General features: G+C 43.4%; 1 protein-coding gene across 12 annotated transcripts in view; it reads left to right on the top strand.

Moving 5' to 3' along the window:
- The window catches only part of diaph2 (diaphanous-related formin 2), a 279374-nt gene that overhangs the window by 187633 nt on the left and 76079 nt on the right, over positions 1 to 15662 (top strand). For 11 of the 12 annotated variants that reach the window (XM_029164826.3, XM_029164824.3, XM_029164823.3 and 8 more), the window contains one exon: positions 11941 to 12065. In XM_029164826.3, the coding sequence (XP_029020659.1) occupies positions 11941 to 12065 (125 nt within the window). Of the gene's footprint in view, positions 1 to 5296; positions 5608 to 11940; positions 12066 to 15662 lie in introns of those variants that run through there. The other variant, XM_055512469.1, reaches the window with a different exon arrangement.

Raw genomic sequence — 15662 nt, 5'->3', positions numbered from 1 at the left:
GTTGCGGGCCAAATTGAACCTGTGTCGAGCTGCAGGCAGCCACGAGATAAAGCCTCTGACGCTGTCTGCTGTGTTTATCATCAGGTGGCCTTTTCTGTGTGTGCTATGCTGCGATTTTGATGTGTTAAGTCATAATAGAGGAGCCACCATTCTTTGGAGGGGCTGCCAATAAAATCGCAGACAGAGGGGATTATGTTTCATGTCAGCCCATTATTGTTTCCAGCTTCCCCCGTACCCTTTTTTCACCTGGAGAGGCATCTGCGTCAATTTTCTCTCTCTGTTGCTGCATCTTGGTCCTTTTTGGTTAATATTCAAAACAATATATTTTCAGGGTAATGATCTTTCACTGGCTTGACATGTATTTTGTTTTGTGGGCCTGTACGAAGCCGATGGACCCTCACCCTTTATTGGGGGAGATATAGCCATTCCATGGTTTGGTTAGAGTGTATGGAAACATAATCTCATATCATATTGGACCCTGGCATATTCTGCAGCGCAATAAACCCCCTGTTATTTTACCAGGGGCCAGTGCTTGAGAATTGGAGGCGAATGCCACCCCCACAGTTAATCAGCTGAAATGTGCCACACAAGCTGGAAACAGCCTCGACATATTGATTAAGTTGTAGTGAAATAATAAGACATTTCTCAGACAGCAGCCGTCAGTCTGCTCTTGACCACTTCACCCTTATAGAAAGGCGTGTTGTGCACAAATTGCGCATATGGACTGTCAGTAAGATGCACCACTTTGCTCACATACGCTAGCTAAGCCTTAGTCGTCTGGCAGAACTGAAGACAGCAGCAAGACGGGCTCATTGCTGCCCAGTATGTCCACTGCCAAACCTTTTCCCTCCACCAACAGAGATAATTTACCACTGTGAGTGTGCTTCTGAGTAGAAAACCTTGGCAGCAGATGCTCCTGCACTGTGTTTGGTCTGTCTTGGACTCGACTGAGGCACAACAGAAGAGTCTGAGTCTGTGTGAGCTTGTGTGACCCTTCAGTCCTAAGAATATCTTCTCCGCGTAGATGGTCCTCGCGGTGCATGCGGTCCCATACTGGACCACGTCCGACTGTTGGACTAGATGTGATGCACAAGTTGTTGTCTGGGATCACTTCAAAATGGTGCTTTAGCTGCCAGTAAAGGTGGGCGATGGCCCTGTAGCTAATCAGGCAGACCATTAACAGGAAATGACAACGACTCCAGTAATTGTATGTCCTCTTTTAAAGCTTCTTTCATTGAGGAAGACGATGATAATTCCCTCCGTACATCCTTGGGCTATGTTTCTAAGTTGACTGTATCAAGCGCGGGCGGCACGGATCCCCAGAATGTGTTTTTTTCTTCTCTTTTATGTGAGCTGTTTCTTGGTCCACTGCCTCCTCGCTCCCCACTTGGTGTAAAGGAAAAAGGGCACTCGAAACCTAAACTTTCCACTTTTATTCCAAAAATCCGTGGAAGAACACACTCGCTGTGGCCGCTGCCTGCAGCAGGTTCTATTCAGGCGGTTTGACTGCGTATGTGTGAAGCAGAAGGGACAGGCCCTCAGCCCGGCCTCTGTGTAGTCTGATCTTTCATCAGTTATCAGAGCCGTGATCCAGGAGCGGCCGGTGTGATCTCTCCATACGGTCCAACCCGCCGCCTCTCATCATGCGCCTTACACGGATTTCAATTACAGCCATTTAGGGCAATCTTCAAGCGCCTTTGCATGAAGTCATTGGCTTTGCCCTTGCTCCTGTACAGTATGTGAGTAGCAGCCGTAGACAGGGATCTACACTGACTACCCATAGCTAAGCGTCCCAGTTCACTTCAATCTGCAAAGGCACTCACAATGTGAATTCCAGAGGTTTTGAAGGTAATTTTTTTTTTAAATTTCCTTGGTGACCTATATTCAAGAAACAGTGCAGCACATTCAGGGCAATGACAGCTTTTAGCAAAGCCCGAAGCTGTTGGTTATTGCAATCGGCTGATTGCCTGCAAGCAACAAACCTCCCTAAGTGCTGGCTAAATGGGAGCGAACAATGCAGCTGCCTTTGGGTACAAGACAGCAGCACAAACACCCCAACGCTGTGTGTCTTTTACAGTTCCAGCTCCCCGGTGCGTTTGCCAGCAGCCCTCTTGTACTTACTGTAGCGCCTGAAACTGTCTTCCCTCACCTGCCTACCAGCGCACAACCTCTCGCTTCTCTTACAGTGTTTTTAAAGCATCTTCTTTCTTTCATTTAAAATTAGTTTTTATTTATTTAGAAAATGTATTCACACAAGGCATTATTATAAATCTGTTCCTGTCAAACTTGATCAAACTCCTTTCGATAAGACTTTCTTCAGTTTTATTTAGGTCTAAATTAATTTAAGTGGCAATAACCACATGAGCAGGTAACTTAGAGGTGAAAGACGATAAAGCACTGAAGCCTGGAAAGATGCAGCAATCCCAACAAAGTCAGTGAGTTCTCTGATCCTAACTTTCTGTTTAACAACACACAATGAGCACTCAGAAAAGGGGAAATCCTATACAATTAAACAAGAAAATCAGCCTGTTAATTCATCTCCCAGCTTGAAAGTCTCATTACACTGCTGATGACTTTAAGGATTGCCTGAGGTGGAAAGACGCTGCGATTATGGCGCAGCAGTCGTGCGTACAGAGTCTCCTTGCCTGGATGGAAAACAAGACACACACTCCCCCAATCCGAGTGAATACTTACACTGCGCATCCCTTAATGACTGCACACTTAAAATATGTTTCCAAAAAGACGTTATGTCACCTGCAACGCGTATAGAGCGGCTGCTAAATGAAGACAGCTGCCGTATGGTTGGTGGGAAAATTGATCTGACCTTTCTCGTCATGCCAGGGATATGAATCTTTCCCCTTCCACTTTATTAGTGTGATATAGGGACATGGAGAATCCTAATTTAAGCAGTGACATGTAGGTCACCGCACTGCTACCAGCAGAACTGGAACAAGTATATGTAACCTAGATGCATGCTGTGGAAATTGCCTAGTTAACTGTTTAGCAGCTCATACACTTATTCTACTATAGTTGTGACAAACACACTGTATCTGTACTTATTATATATTCAGACACTGTGCATCAGTTAGAATCTTTGCATGTTTAATGATGGACGCCGTTCCACGGGGCTGTGGATTGGTGGTGAGTCCCCTGGATCCTGCCTGTCTACTAACTGTTACTACTACGTCTCACTGAATGCCTGCATCAAGTGAACCTAAGAATGAAATTCCTTACACCTTCATACACCTAGTCCTGAATCAAACCTGAGCACACGCATGGAGTGGCTGATCAGCAGAAGAAGCAACAGTGTGGTGTGACGGCTCTGACCAGCTCTCAAACATGAATCTTATAATTTAGCTTTAAGATGCTGCGATGTTAAAGAATAAATTCACGTATCACATTTCTTCTAATTTCTTCTGACAGTTAGCTTTGTTGCAGGGACGTGCACAGTTCAAGGCTCACCTTTGCTGCATTTAGATCGAGGGCTGTGTCTCTAACTAAATAATTCACAACGCATCCCCTTCTCCTCTGCCAAATACCTTGTACCCAATTCCGCATCTTCCAGTCAGTGAGCCTATTTAATATATTCACTTCCCATCCATTGCTCTGCCTCTGTAGTTAGGAAGCCACCATAACCAGTCATCTGCAATGGAAGATAAAAACCAATATGTTGACCTACCCTCTGACAGATGTCTCTTCAATTTGACTGCTCGGCTCCAAACCAATCTAGAACATCCTGGCTGCCTTTTCTCCTCTACTGAGTACATAATTTCCATCTAAATCTCATCAATAATCAGGGACAGCCATGGCAGCAATAGGCGTGATTGCCAGAGTTCACAGAGCAGTATTTGGAAAATGTTAAAGATTGCTGTGTCTATGGATGGGTGGCATAAATCAAACAGTGATTAAGTGCTGACATTCCTCATTGTGGAACCTCTGCACTGCTGGCTCGCGTGGCCCATGGAGTGAGACGTAGCGTCAGCAGAATAGACAGGGACTTTAGATGCAGACGTAACTTATATTAAAAAGAGGAAAAAGCATAAACAATGGACGCATTAACGTCAGTGTGTCCCAGCTGTGTTCGAGCTTTCGTTAGCGGGGACCTTTCCAGCTTGATGAGCATCAGTTTATGTCCTTCATTATATACTATGATGTTAAATAAATGCCGTTGTACGTGGATGCTTTTCACACATTTATAAACACTCACTTTCTGCAGAAAGTGAGATGAGAAGATCAGAACCACTCACATCTGTCAGGCAGAACCAAGCTGGCGCCAGTACAGAACCGAACGGAGGTGGAATGCTTCCCCACCATAAAATGCTCACAGCTGCTCATAGGAACACAGATTATCTCATCCTAGTGTGTGTGTGTGTGTGTGTGTGTGTGTGTGTGTGTGTGTGTGTGTGTGTGTGTGTGTGTGTGTGTGTGTGTGTATTTGCAGGGCCTTTTTATATATTTGTTATATTTGACAATGGTACTGAGAACAATATTTATCTATTTCTACAGTATCAACACCAGAAAATAAAAGTTCACAAATTAATATTCATCAGGCTGAAAGAAAGATTCTTCACAGACAGGCACCTACAGCGATGACAAACACAGCATCTCATAAGAATCTTTAGCACATAACCAGGTGTTTTCTATTAAAGTCATATGTGGTAATTGATGAGACAAAACTCTTTATTTCTATCAAACACTTTAATCAACAACAAAGGGAAGAGAGGAAAAACACAGAGCTTGAGTCACAGTCCACCCTCACACTCCTCCTATGAGTCACGCCACATGTGGCAACCGTTTAACATTAGCAAATCTAATTTCTAAAATATGCTCCGTGGTACGAGTGGTACAGTCATTTAAACAGACAGGTTTTACCAAATTAATTAGCTAATTAAAAAAAAAAAAATTCACATAGGTGTATTTCATATTCTTGACAAGTGAAAGGGGAACTGATCCAGTACTTCCAGTAGAGTGTAGTCAAAAGTGATATTAGCCACACAACAAATAAACAAAAATAAATAAATAAATAATTATTGGACATGCATTCATGTCATTTACAATATTACTAAAATTCATTATTATATTATCTGCATATTTATGCTTTATTTCAGCACTATCATTAGTTTTGATTATTTCCATCATCTCTAGAAAAGCGTGGCTAAACAAACGAACCCCATTTCATTGAGGACGTTCACAGCACAAATCGAACCCGTCTTTTTTTACCAACAGGTAATTAGGTTTAATTAGCTTTTGTACAAATTCTAACTATGCGCTCATTAGAAATTCCCTCTGTCTCAAGACACTGCTTCTCACAGAGGGAGCTCTTGAGCTGTACATGCGAACAGAAGAGGAAGCCAGGAGGGGACGGGCAGAGTGAGAACAGAGGAGAACAAGGAGCGCCTGAGACGCAGACCAGGGCAACGAAGGGAAGGAATTTGAAAGAGGTGCAGAAGTGGAATAAAAAGCGTGAAAACTTAAAGTGAAGGCACCTGCTTTACCTTGCAGCCAGCTGACCTTGATGCTGTTGTTAAGGAAAAATCACCACCATCAGTGTCTTTGTGCTGTTTCTGAGAAGTTTGTTTTTTTTCTGAGAATAAATCACAGTGTAAAAGCTACAGCACCGCAACATAACAAAAATAAACTAAAATACTAAAAGGTCCAATGTGGCAGGTGGCGTCATGTGGACCGTGGGCATATCCAGTAAAAAGTACAGCTAGTATTTATCAAACTTGATGCATATGTTTCGGTTTTGAGTTAGTTTTCAACTCTGATCTCGTGAATCGCGTTGCATTCGGCTCTTTCTCTGCTCCCGCTCTTAATCAACCCACCGAATCTGTTCCATCACCAGCCGATTTCTCGCTGGACTGGTCCTTGGTGCCGTGTCTGAGTCCAGGATGCTTCAGACTCAACACAGGCGCTGGTACAGATAACCACACAGTAAACTCCCATCATTTATTAATAGGAGCTACGTGATGCTCCTGTCTGCAACATCCAAACAAGTCGGCTCCTCTCGGCTTGACCTTTCTTTTTTAACCTTAACTGAATATTGCACCTATTCTCACACCTGTGGCTGTATTGTAATTTACAGCAGGCGACTTCTGTTGAGGTGCTTCTATGAGTTTTCCTCCTTATTATAATTAAGAGCATGGCTTTTATTTGTGTTTCATTTACATAGAGCTAACTTTAGCACAAATGCTGTGACTGTCATGGTTCCGCTTGTGTTTTTTCCCCCCCATATCTCAGACATGTCATATATGTCAAGCGAGGGTTTTAGGTCTCTTGGATCTAGAAATGTCAAATGAAGTATCTCCCTTAGAGGTGTGAGGTGAAATAGCCTCGGCTATGCGATAAGGCCCAACTTTGAAGTTGTGAATGAGGTTAGAGGCATGATTCACCCTCTGTGGGCTGTTGTGACTGCCACACCTCCATCACTGAGCGTCTCTCCTGTCACGTCCTCGCTGCCTCCAGGACCCTCTTGTTCCTTCACATGCATTCTGGTTTTCTCGTGTTTGACATTGAGACTCGGTTACTTACCTATAAAGTCATGTTGTATTTACCCTATAATAACTACTGTATATAATAATAATCTGCTGGTGGGCATCAACATAAAGTGCGATTATTATTAAATGAAGGCCGTTTTATCCGTGATTCAGGCACTGAACCGTCATTAGCGGGCTGTAATTAATTAGTTGTTGCACTGGCATGTGTGACTTTCACAAAGATACCAGAGACGATCCATCTGTTAATTTAGCTTGATGAGGACAGAGACAGATTTCTCCTCCAACATATCCCTCAGATGGCCATTTCTTTTTTAACTTCACAGCGCAACAATACAGCCAGCGTTGCGCTGGTGCCATTAAACGCGCTTGACACCGGGCCGTGCTGTGGCCGCTCGTCTCCCTGTGTCACCGTTCACCGGCGTCTTCGGAGCTCACGGCTCCGTTTGCGTGAGGCAGGGAACACATAACAGCACGTCTCGGCAAAGAGAAATGACCATCGTCAGGCTGGTGCATGACAAGCGTTTAGCTGCTCGATTGTCAGGAGGGAAGGTAAAGCGCTGCTCCCCTGCGACTCCCTTATTGTTTTTTATTGCGCGGGGTAGAGTCTCACACAGCGCCAGCACATCACCCTGACTGATTTCCTCAGCACTTCCTGGGGGATTGTCATCACCTCGGGTCAATGTCTAAACTTTCCCATGCATCAAAATATATTGTAATTGACTCCATTTGTAATTCCTCCAGAGATCTGGCACTGGGCTGGAGCTGTGATGGCTGCCAAAAGCAATAAAGTCCTGTAGACATGACCCCCATTGTAAACAAGGCCTCCTTCCAGAGTGAGAGGTGGAGGAAAGTGGCTTTTCTGTGTCGGCTCTACTTCTGCTTTTTGGCCCAGGCTCAGCCTAAATCTATTTTTTAAGAAAATACAGTCATTTCACAACTTTACACTTCTCATGTCTCATGCTTAATTATCTTTCTCTAACTTTTAGGTTTATAATACTTAATGACCTGATATTAGAGTTTATTTAGTTCTAGAATTTAGTGATTACAGTAAATGCAACACTACATTGCACATTACATTAAACAGTCTTGTTCAGCTCTAATAATAAACGTTAGAGTCATTCACATAATTTATTATGGTTGTCATAAGTAATAAATGTGTTTTGTGGCATAGCAGTTCAACATGAAGGGACTGCTGGAATCGACTGTCAGCAAATGTAACATTAACACCAAATTTTACATATGATTTCTACTTATTCTAAATTGTTATTATATTATAGAGTAAATTACTACCTAAATAAATCTTTATGTAGATTGATGACTGTGTGTTAGTGTGTGTGTTCTAATCAGACACCTAATCTTTCATTATGATAATAGTTTTATTACATACAGTAGAGGGTTTATGGAAATGCAAATTAAAGGGAAATGGAGCAAAAGTAAAACGGATTTCCCCCTTTACTGTATGTACTTGCAATTAGTGCAGCATTGATGGGAATTACAAACGTGATTGTCTGAGTACAGTGTCCCCTCTGAGCAAAATTAATTGCATTGTCTCGCAGTGACATCTATTTGTGGGGGGATTGTGTAAGAATCAGAATACTGTATGTTTGTAATTATGTACACTTCATGTAATTAGTTTAAAAATATATTATCTTGATTTATTTTCACTTACTCACTAACAATACTGAAAACATCAGCCCGAGACAGTTTCTGCCCTGCCACTGGCGCCTGTGTCCTGTCTTCAGTTAGCTGCGCCACCGGTTTTCCTCCAGCTCTTTTGTGTGTGCTGTCCATTAAATATCCTCATTTGCCACTTTCTCCTGCCTGTTGTTTCTGCGTCACATGATCCGAGGTAATCAGAGGGAACAATGTGACTTGCTTTGTCACAGCGACAATATCACTTTCACTCCAGCAACTGGAGCTGCTTTGATTCCTGCTGAAAGGGGGACACATGGAGTTGTGTTTATCCTTTTGTCTGTTTCTTGTGCTGTTTTCTACTCTGCCTCCCACTTCAGCTCAGATTCACTTCAAGGTGCCACTAACCGCTAAATGAAAAATAAAGGCGGTGCGATTTTTATTATTGAAAAAAAAAGGAATGCTTCTCAATTTTCAAGGGTGAGAGTTGAAGTAATGCTCTCAATTTGACGTGAGATTCATCGTTGTGTTTAAATCAGCAATCAATAGTCAATTTTATCTTGATGTGATGACTCTGTCCTTTAACAGAAGTTATGTGCATCAGGTCATGTCGCCTCAAGGTCAGTGTTTAATCACGTGTATGCAAAGACGTTGTGAGAGGAGATACAGTAACAAGCTATGGGTTTATGAAACTACTCAACCTGTTTGTGACACACAGACCTTTTAAAATATGTTTCAGGTGCTAATATTATGGCAGCCTCGCACACACCCACAGCATCAGACCATTAAGAATGTGTGTATTTTACCTTTGCTTCCCGCTTTTAAGTGGTCAAAGAGCTTTGGCTTTAAATTATGTGTACATCTACATATTCCGCAGGTTAAAGTAGTAAACGTTGTCATTATGACCTGACGTTCCAGTGATAAATCCAGTTCCTAATGACTGAACCTGGCAACCTTCTCTTTAAACGCTAATGGCCCATTTATGTGGAACATGAGCGTTTTAGGTGGCGTATGACTTATTGCGCTCGGCCGTTGTGTGTGCGTGTGTGTGTGTCTGTGTCTGTGCTGCGTGCATCTCCTCCCGCGTCCGTCGTTCCCTCGCTCTCCTCCCGCAGACAAACGCACAGCACTCGGCTCAGGTGATGAATGCCTTTATGAACGACCTTCTCCTTTGGTTTTATGTTGCATTTGTCTTTGTTTTCATAAGTGTGTGGAATATTTAAAACGTGATCCTTTATGCTACGTTGGCAGCAATGTTGAAAATAAATCTCAATTTCCTTTGTAACCTTTGGCAGCATCGCAAGAGCGCAAGGTGAACGATTGGTAATATTTGTTTATAAATCAAAATGAAAATCACCCCCTTCTACAAATGCCTGAATATAAAGTTGACGTCTTCACATTTTAGTGGTTGATTTGGTTTCGTGGCCAGTTCCATTCTCTGGCATTTTTAAAGTAAATGAAATGCTTTGTCCTTTGTTGGTATAAATAAGTAATACATCAAGGGTCAGTCTCCACGGTTTTAAAATGCCTTGAAATGTCTTCCTTGTCCCTCATGCGTCACTCAAACTCTGCAGTTATGTCTCAGCTCGACGGGCTAAAATTACAGAAGGCGACTTAAAGAAGCTACACGTGTTATGTTGTTGTGTATGAAGTTACCTGTGAAAGAACCCCGAAGCCGTTTTCATTCTATACTGAGTCCCTGAAAGACACTGGCAGACCCTGACAGTAGTCATTAGAATAATTTTACATGTTTTAGAAATCCTCTCTGTCGGGCAAGACAGAATATGCAAGCCTCCCTATCCCCTTCTGTTTTTCCACTGATCCACTTGCAGTGTGTTTTCAGAAGACGCCAGCGTTTCTCCCCTGAAAATAGCAGCACTATTTTTATGGTCATTTTACTAATGATATCCCAAAAGAAATCTGTGCTAGATTCTGGAGACGCCGGATTATTAGAGCAAAGACGGCTGGTGATAATAACACATTGTTGTCTTAAAACATGAACTAGCCTATAGCATGTACCGAATGTAATACGTTTGCTCAGTATGAGGATGAAAAGAGTATAAAGATTTGCACCATCTCTTTTCTGTGTGCCAGTCTGTCTCTGTGAAAAGTAATTCCCATGTAAATAATAGTTTGTATTGCAGTGGCTTCCCTCTGATCCTCTAAACGGTTCCCTTGAAACACCAGTACAGTTAGTTTGAGCCACAGTTTATTGGTTGCCGTGGTTACCATAATCAGCAGCATATATAAACAGCTGGATTATTACTCAGCAGCATCGCTGGATGTGAGAGACCTAGGACTGATTAATGTGCTCAGGTAACCGTAACTGCCTCTTCCCTTGCATCCGTCTTCCCGTCTCCCAAGCTGTTTATTTGGCTTTTTTCTCAGCGGTTGTGGGGCTGATATCCTCGTGACAAAAGCATGTGGATCTCAGAGGCCCTATCAGTGGGGAAACAGGCTATGTGATAGTGTGGTTTTCTCACTGTCATCCCCAGGAGTCAGTTCTGTGAGAATTGATGAAGACGGAGTGTGAATCTCCCGGTGTCTGGGATCTGTCCACTCAGCCAGCGAGCTGCAAAGTCTAATAATGACAGTGACCTCACCCCTTCCTTTTATTTTATTGCTTCTGGAGTGATCGCAGCTGGCAGTTTGTGTGTGTGTGTGCGCGTCTGTTTCCGAACAGTAATGCTCTGTAGGTACCGTTGCGTTTGTGGTGAAGGTTGTCTCAGTGTGCTGGGAGTGGATGTGATTCACCGCTGAGCCGTCCAGCCTTATTGTCAGAAAATGAGAAAAAGAGCAAATCCAAGCTATAGAAGTGATGTAGAGCAAGACAAGATTGGCCCCTGTGTCACAGGGGTCACACCTGGTGACAGCTTGTCCACTTCCCCACTCCACAAAGCTCATTTAGAAATTTAGAACATGGAGCAGCTCCACGCATGCGTTAGCGTTAGCGTTGGCGGAATAATAAAAGTTGATCCATGTTTGACTATGTGTTAAAAACAAATTACAATTACAAGTGCTGTCTGGAACCGAGCGTCCACGCACAACACGCGGGTCTGTCAGACTGTAGGACAAAGGTAGGACAGTCACCATTTGTTCATTCACTCGTACGTCACCTGCACTTTTACAGACACCAGTGATTTTAATACACGTGAAAACAAGATCAGTCATTTCCATCAATGGTAAATCGAATGCATTATTCATGCAGCACAGCGTATTTATAGCAGTGAATTGAGGCTGTGAATTCAAAAAAACAGTGTATGAGTGAAATACAAATATACCCAGTATGAACGTTTATCTTAAAATGGAGCAAAGCGTGTGTTTTTTTTTGTTGGTACAGACTATATTTAGTGACTGTCAATATGACTAAACCCTTAACAGCAACCTTAACATGGTGCTGCGTCGATGCTCATGTCCTGTCTGATCCCAGAATACGATGCTCGCTGTTTGAAGCCTCCACTTGAAAGACCTGATCTGAATACTGTGGATTCCACAGCAACTCTGCAAACAGTGATTACAGAGTGATTAATGAGCCACTGTACACACACACACACACACACACTCACACACTGTACTCCCACATCTACACGTGCTGCTTTCTAGGCCACTCACAGATTGATTATGCAGGAGTCAGTGTGTCAACGCTTCCTGAGTCTAACTAACTCAGCCATCGCCGGTTTTATTCAAAACCCATCAAACTTTCCAGAGATCTGTGATTCTTTGCTCCCATCCATTAGTGGGAGCCGTTAATACGCCCAGCAGGGGTCTGATTGCTGCTAACCAATTTGTTGCGTCTCACTCTTTCCTACAGTGTCAGCAGAGACTTTAAAGAGCAGTTTGACCACCATGGAACGTCAGATCCAGAGGCTGGAGAACGACATCGAGAACTTCCCCAAAACAGACGACCAAAAAGATAAGTTTGTGGAGAAGATGTCCATATCCTTTTGATGCGGCCACTTGCCATCACATCACAGCGCACGCAACCGGCAGCGGCGGCGTGTGCTGCTTGTGTTCCGCTCGGCACTGGTGGGAAGTTTAAGTCACTCGGTGTGATAGGTGGCACCCAGGGGACCGCAGGGAATGGATCCGGCTGCCTCGCTGTGAGATGTTGATCCGATCTCCCTCTTCACTCCTCCCCGGGTCCCAAGAGTGAAATAATGCCTGCGGCTATTTTTGCTGCACTCTGCCTCCACGGCCCGTCCCCTGGGGGACTCTAATAGGGGCTCGAGCCCCTCACACCAACTTATCACCGAGCCCTGATTTCATCTCCTGACCAGCCATGATGCTCCTCCACGCAGCCGCTCGTCTCTCACGGCACCTCTCCTGCTTCCGTAACGGAGTGTTTCACTTAAACCCGAGCATCACGGCTCCCAAATTAAATTAGCCATGTGTCTGCGCTTTCCTGAATGTCCCGCCTGTGAGGTGCTGATTGCATATGTTTGATCAATGGGACAAATCAAGTCTGCTGTCAATGAAGAAGAAGCAGTAGAGTCAGAACGGCCTTTTCTAGAATTATTACAGAAACTCTTATTCTTAAAGTGGCTTGCTGTCTCTATATGCTAAACAAGCACGTGCAAGGCAGCACTTTCCTTTGTCTTTTATTCATCCTATGCTGCCTTTGTAGCTTCTGACATTACCAATCTGCTCTCAGCCAAAGAAAGGCGCTAAAATCTGAGTAATTAGAGAACCTGAAGCGGAGACCTCCCCGACGACGGCTCTGAGGGAGGGCACGCAGGCGAGAGAGCTCCTCGGCCCCCCGATGTCAGTATCGATTCGCCAGCTCCTCCGAGAACTCCAAGCTTGAGTGAGAGGAAATGGAGAAGTGTAGATATAGTGCGGCGTGGTTCTCTCTCACTGTCTGGAGTTCCTCCCCAGAGGGCGGCAGGGAGAAGCTGTCTGGCCATGACCTGCAACACCCCACTTCCTCCTCTTTCCCATTCTTATGTGAGTTTTGGTGCCAGGAAAGAGGCTTAGTAGGATTTAATAAGATCTACTGTTTTTTTTTTTTGAGTGGGCACCAGCAGGATATGTGTTTCTCCATTTGTGCTATTTTATTGTGTTTTTTTATAATGGTTTATGGTACAGTAGCTTCTTCCCCCCTTGGTTTTACAAGTTTCCAAATTGCTGTCGTTACACGTATCTTTATACTTATAATATTTACACACACTGAGACAGAGGAAGGAGTCAAATGATGCATGGCTGTGTGATCTCTCAGTTAGTCCCCCGGAGCGTCAGATCTGCTCTTCAACTTTGTGATGAATTTAATTATTCATTTAAGTAATCATAATAACAAGGAACCAGGAAAGTTTTAATGTGGTCATTGTCATAGTAGAGTACATAGATATTCAGATATGCCAAATCATTTTGCCCCAGACAGGACGTGTTCTGCAGCTTTGGATGGTTTATGTCCAAGCACTGTGAGCATAACTGATACTGTAGAAACCACATACTCTGCATATACGGGAGGTTTTATAGCCAGTATTTGCAGAACGCTCAGGTAGCGGTTGAGTTGGAACAGTGACAGTGTGAATTACATATTTTGGGTTTTACAGTTCCTCAGGTGCACGCACGGTAGCAGTACACCTTTTTTAAACCCTTCCCTCAGATGAAAAGAGCGCCGGCTCCTTGTAGCATGACAGATGGCGGAACAGCAGCCGCTAAAAGTCATGCTTCTGATGCTTGTGCAACCCCCGAAAAAGTTAAGTGAAGCTCTGTTGTCTTGTCTGTTGGGCATTGTGATGAATGAGTCAGTCTGCGTTTGTGTATGTGCTTGCTGGTGTGTGTTACCCAAAGAAAGGGAGAGTAATTTACAGAGCATGTGTAGGTGAGTGCATGGGCCTCTGGTTCACTGTGACTTGTCAGCTTTTTCCTGAGATTAATTTCAGGAGGCCTTGGTCACTGCGAGGTGTTTTAAATGTAATATGTGCCCGAAAGCAGCTTAGTTTTAATTAAACTTTCAACAATAAATTATGTTTTGTCTATTTCACCATGCATGATTGGTGTTTCTAATTTGTTTAGGCTCCAGAAATAGCAGCTTTTAACTATTGAAAAGATACGTTTGCAGTGCATACAATTTGTGGGAATCTTTCATCTGTATTGGTTACGAGATGTTTACATTTTTATAGGAAATCAGTCGATGAAATAATGAGAAAATATTCACCCCAGCAGATCAGTAAGAAATGCAAAATGAAAGAAATATGAAAGAGGAAAAAGGGAATGGGAGAAAGAAAGAAGAGAAGAGCTTAGTGAAAGCACTTCATTTGGCTTTATTGATACATTTTTCTCTTTCCATTACTGTAATGTATGCAAATGACTGAATGGGGTGTTTGTTCAGCAGTTTAGTGATCTCTATCTGTCAAAAGTAATGGGGGCCCACAAAGGCTGTACAGTTGAGGCACTAGCCCCCAGAGAGCCCTATTTCACCAGAGAAGCCATGGCTATCACACACACACACACACACACACACACACACACACACACACACACACACACACACACACACACACACACACACACACACACACACACACTGGGTATGATCGAGTAGAACTGGAGGCTTAGAGCGGGACTCTGCATACCGGAATATTAATGGAAGAGAGGTGGCTCAATGGCGATGATGAGAGGCTGAACTGAACCATGATGGATGTGTGAACATGTCCAATATATCTCCCACTGCTGTACTCAATGGCTTCATCCAGCCCACTAATATTTAGTTTAACCTTTTGTTTCCCAAGAGGCTGGCGGAGGAGCTTTTTACATCTGAATGTGGTTTTCTAGCTGCAGGAAGTCTTTAGGTTGCTTTGTTTCATTTTACAATGTCTTTACATTAAATATAAGCTTTTTCATTATTGTTTGACTTTCCAAACCGTTTTTTTGCCTTTGTGTGGCATTGATCTCTACTGTAAGTTGTTGAGTAAAATGCCCTTGTAGCTGTTGAGTTCTTCAAAGGCTGAGTGGACGGAGCTGAGTGGCTTGAATCCAGTTTTCATGGGCATTTTCTTCCTAAAAGAAAACCATCAGTTACCCACAACCCCTGCAAAATTAGTTCTAGTCAGGGACTAAACAGAATTTCTAACTGACAAGTCTAAATATCATATCTGGGAACTATTTGTTAGCACTAAGCCTCAGTCTAATTCTCTTTTAGAAATCAGCCTTTTTTCCTACTGTAATACAGTTTGTGCTTAATTACCTTGAGATAATTTCGATTTTCACTGCTTGTGTCGTATTGATGGCTCCCTGGACAATTTTCTGCTGCTATAAACAAGCAGGTGTTCGAGCAGCAATATAGACCTACAGTAGTTATCGATAGCTGGTGATGGATATGAAGCCTGCAGTGCTGTGATCCTGCAACATCCACGCTTGAGAAGGAGCCCGTTTCTCATGCTAGGCGCCGTTTCTGCCTGGCCCTCAGCGAACGTGTACTATCACCTCTGTGGCTTAAAAATCGACAGATGCATTTATACAGGTAGCGCCCTTTCCTTGTTCTCTGAGACTTCAGTCTGATTTAGTTCACACTTCAAAGCGAAGGATTGC

This window comes from Betta splendens, chromosome 10 (genome assembly GCF_900634795.4).
Source record: "Betta splendens chromosome 10, fBetSpl5.4, whole genome shotgun sequence".
NCBI lineage: Eukaryota > Metazoa > Chordata > Actinopteri > Anabantiformes > Osphronemidae > Betta > Betta splendens.
This window is presented reverse-complemented; position numbering and strand designations above follow the sequence as displayed.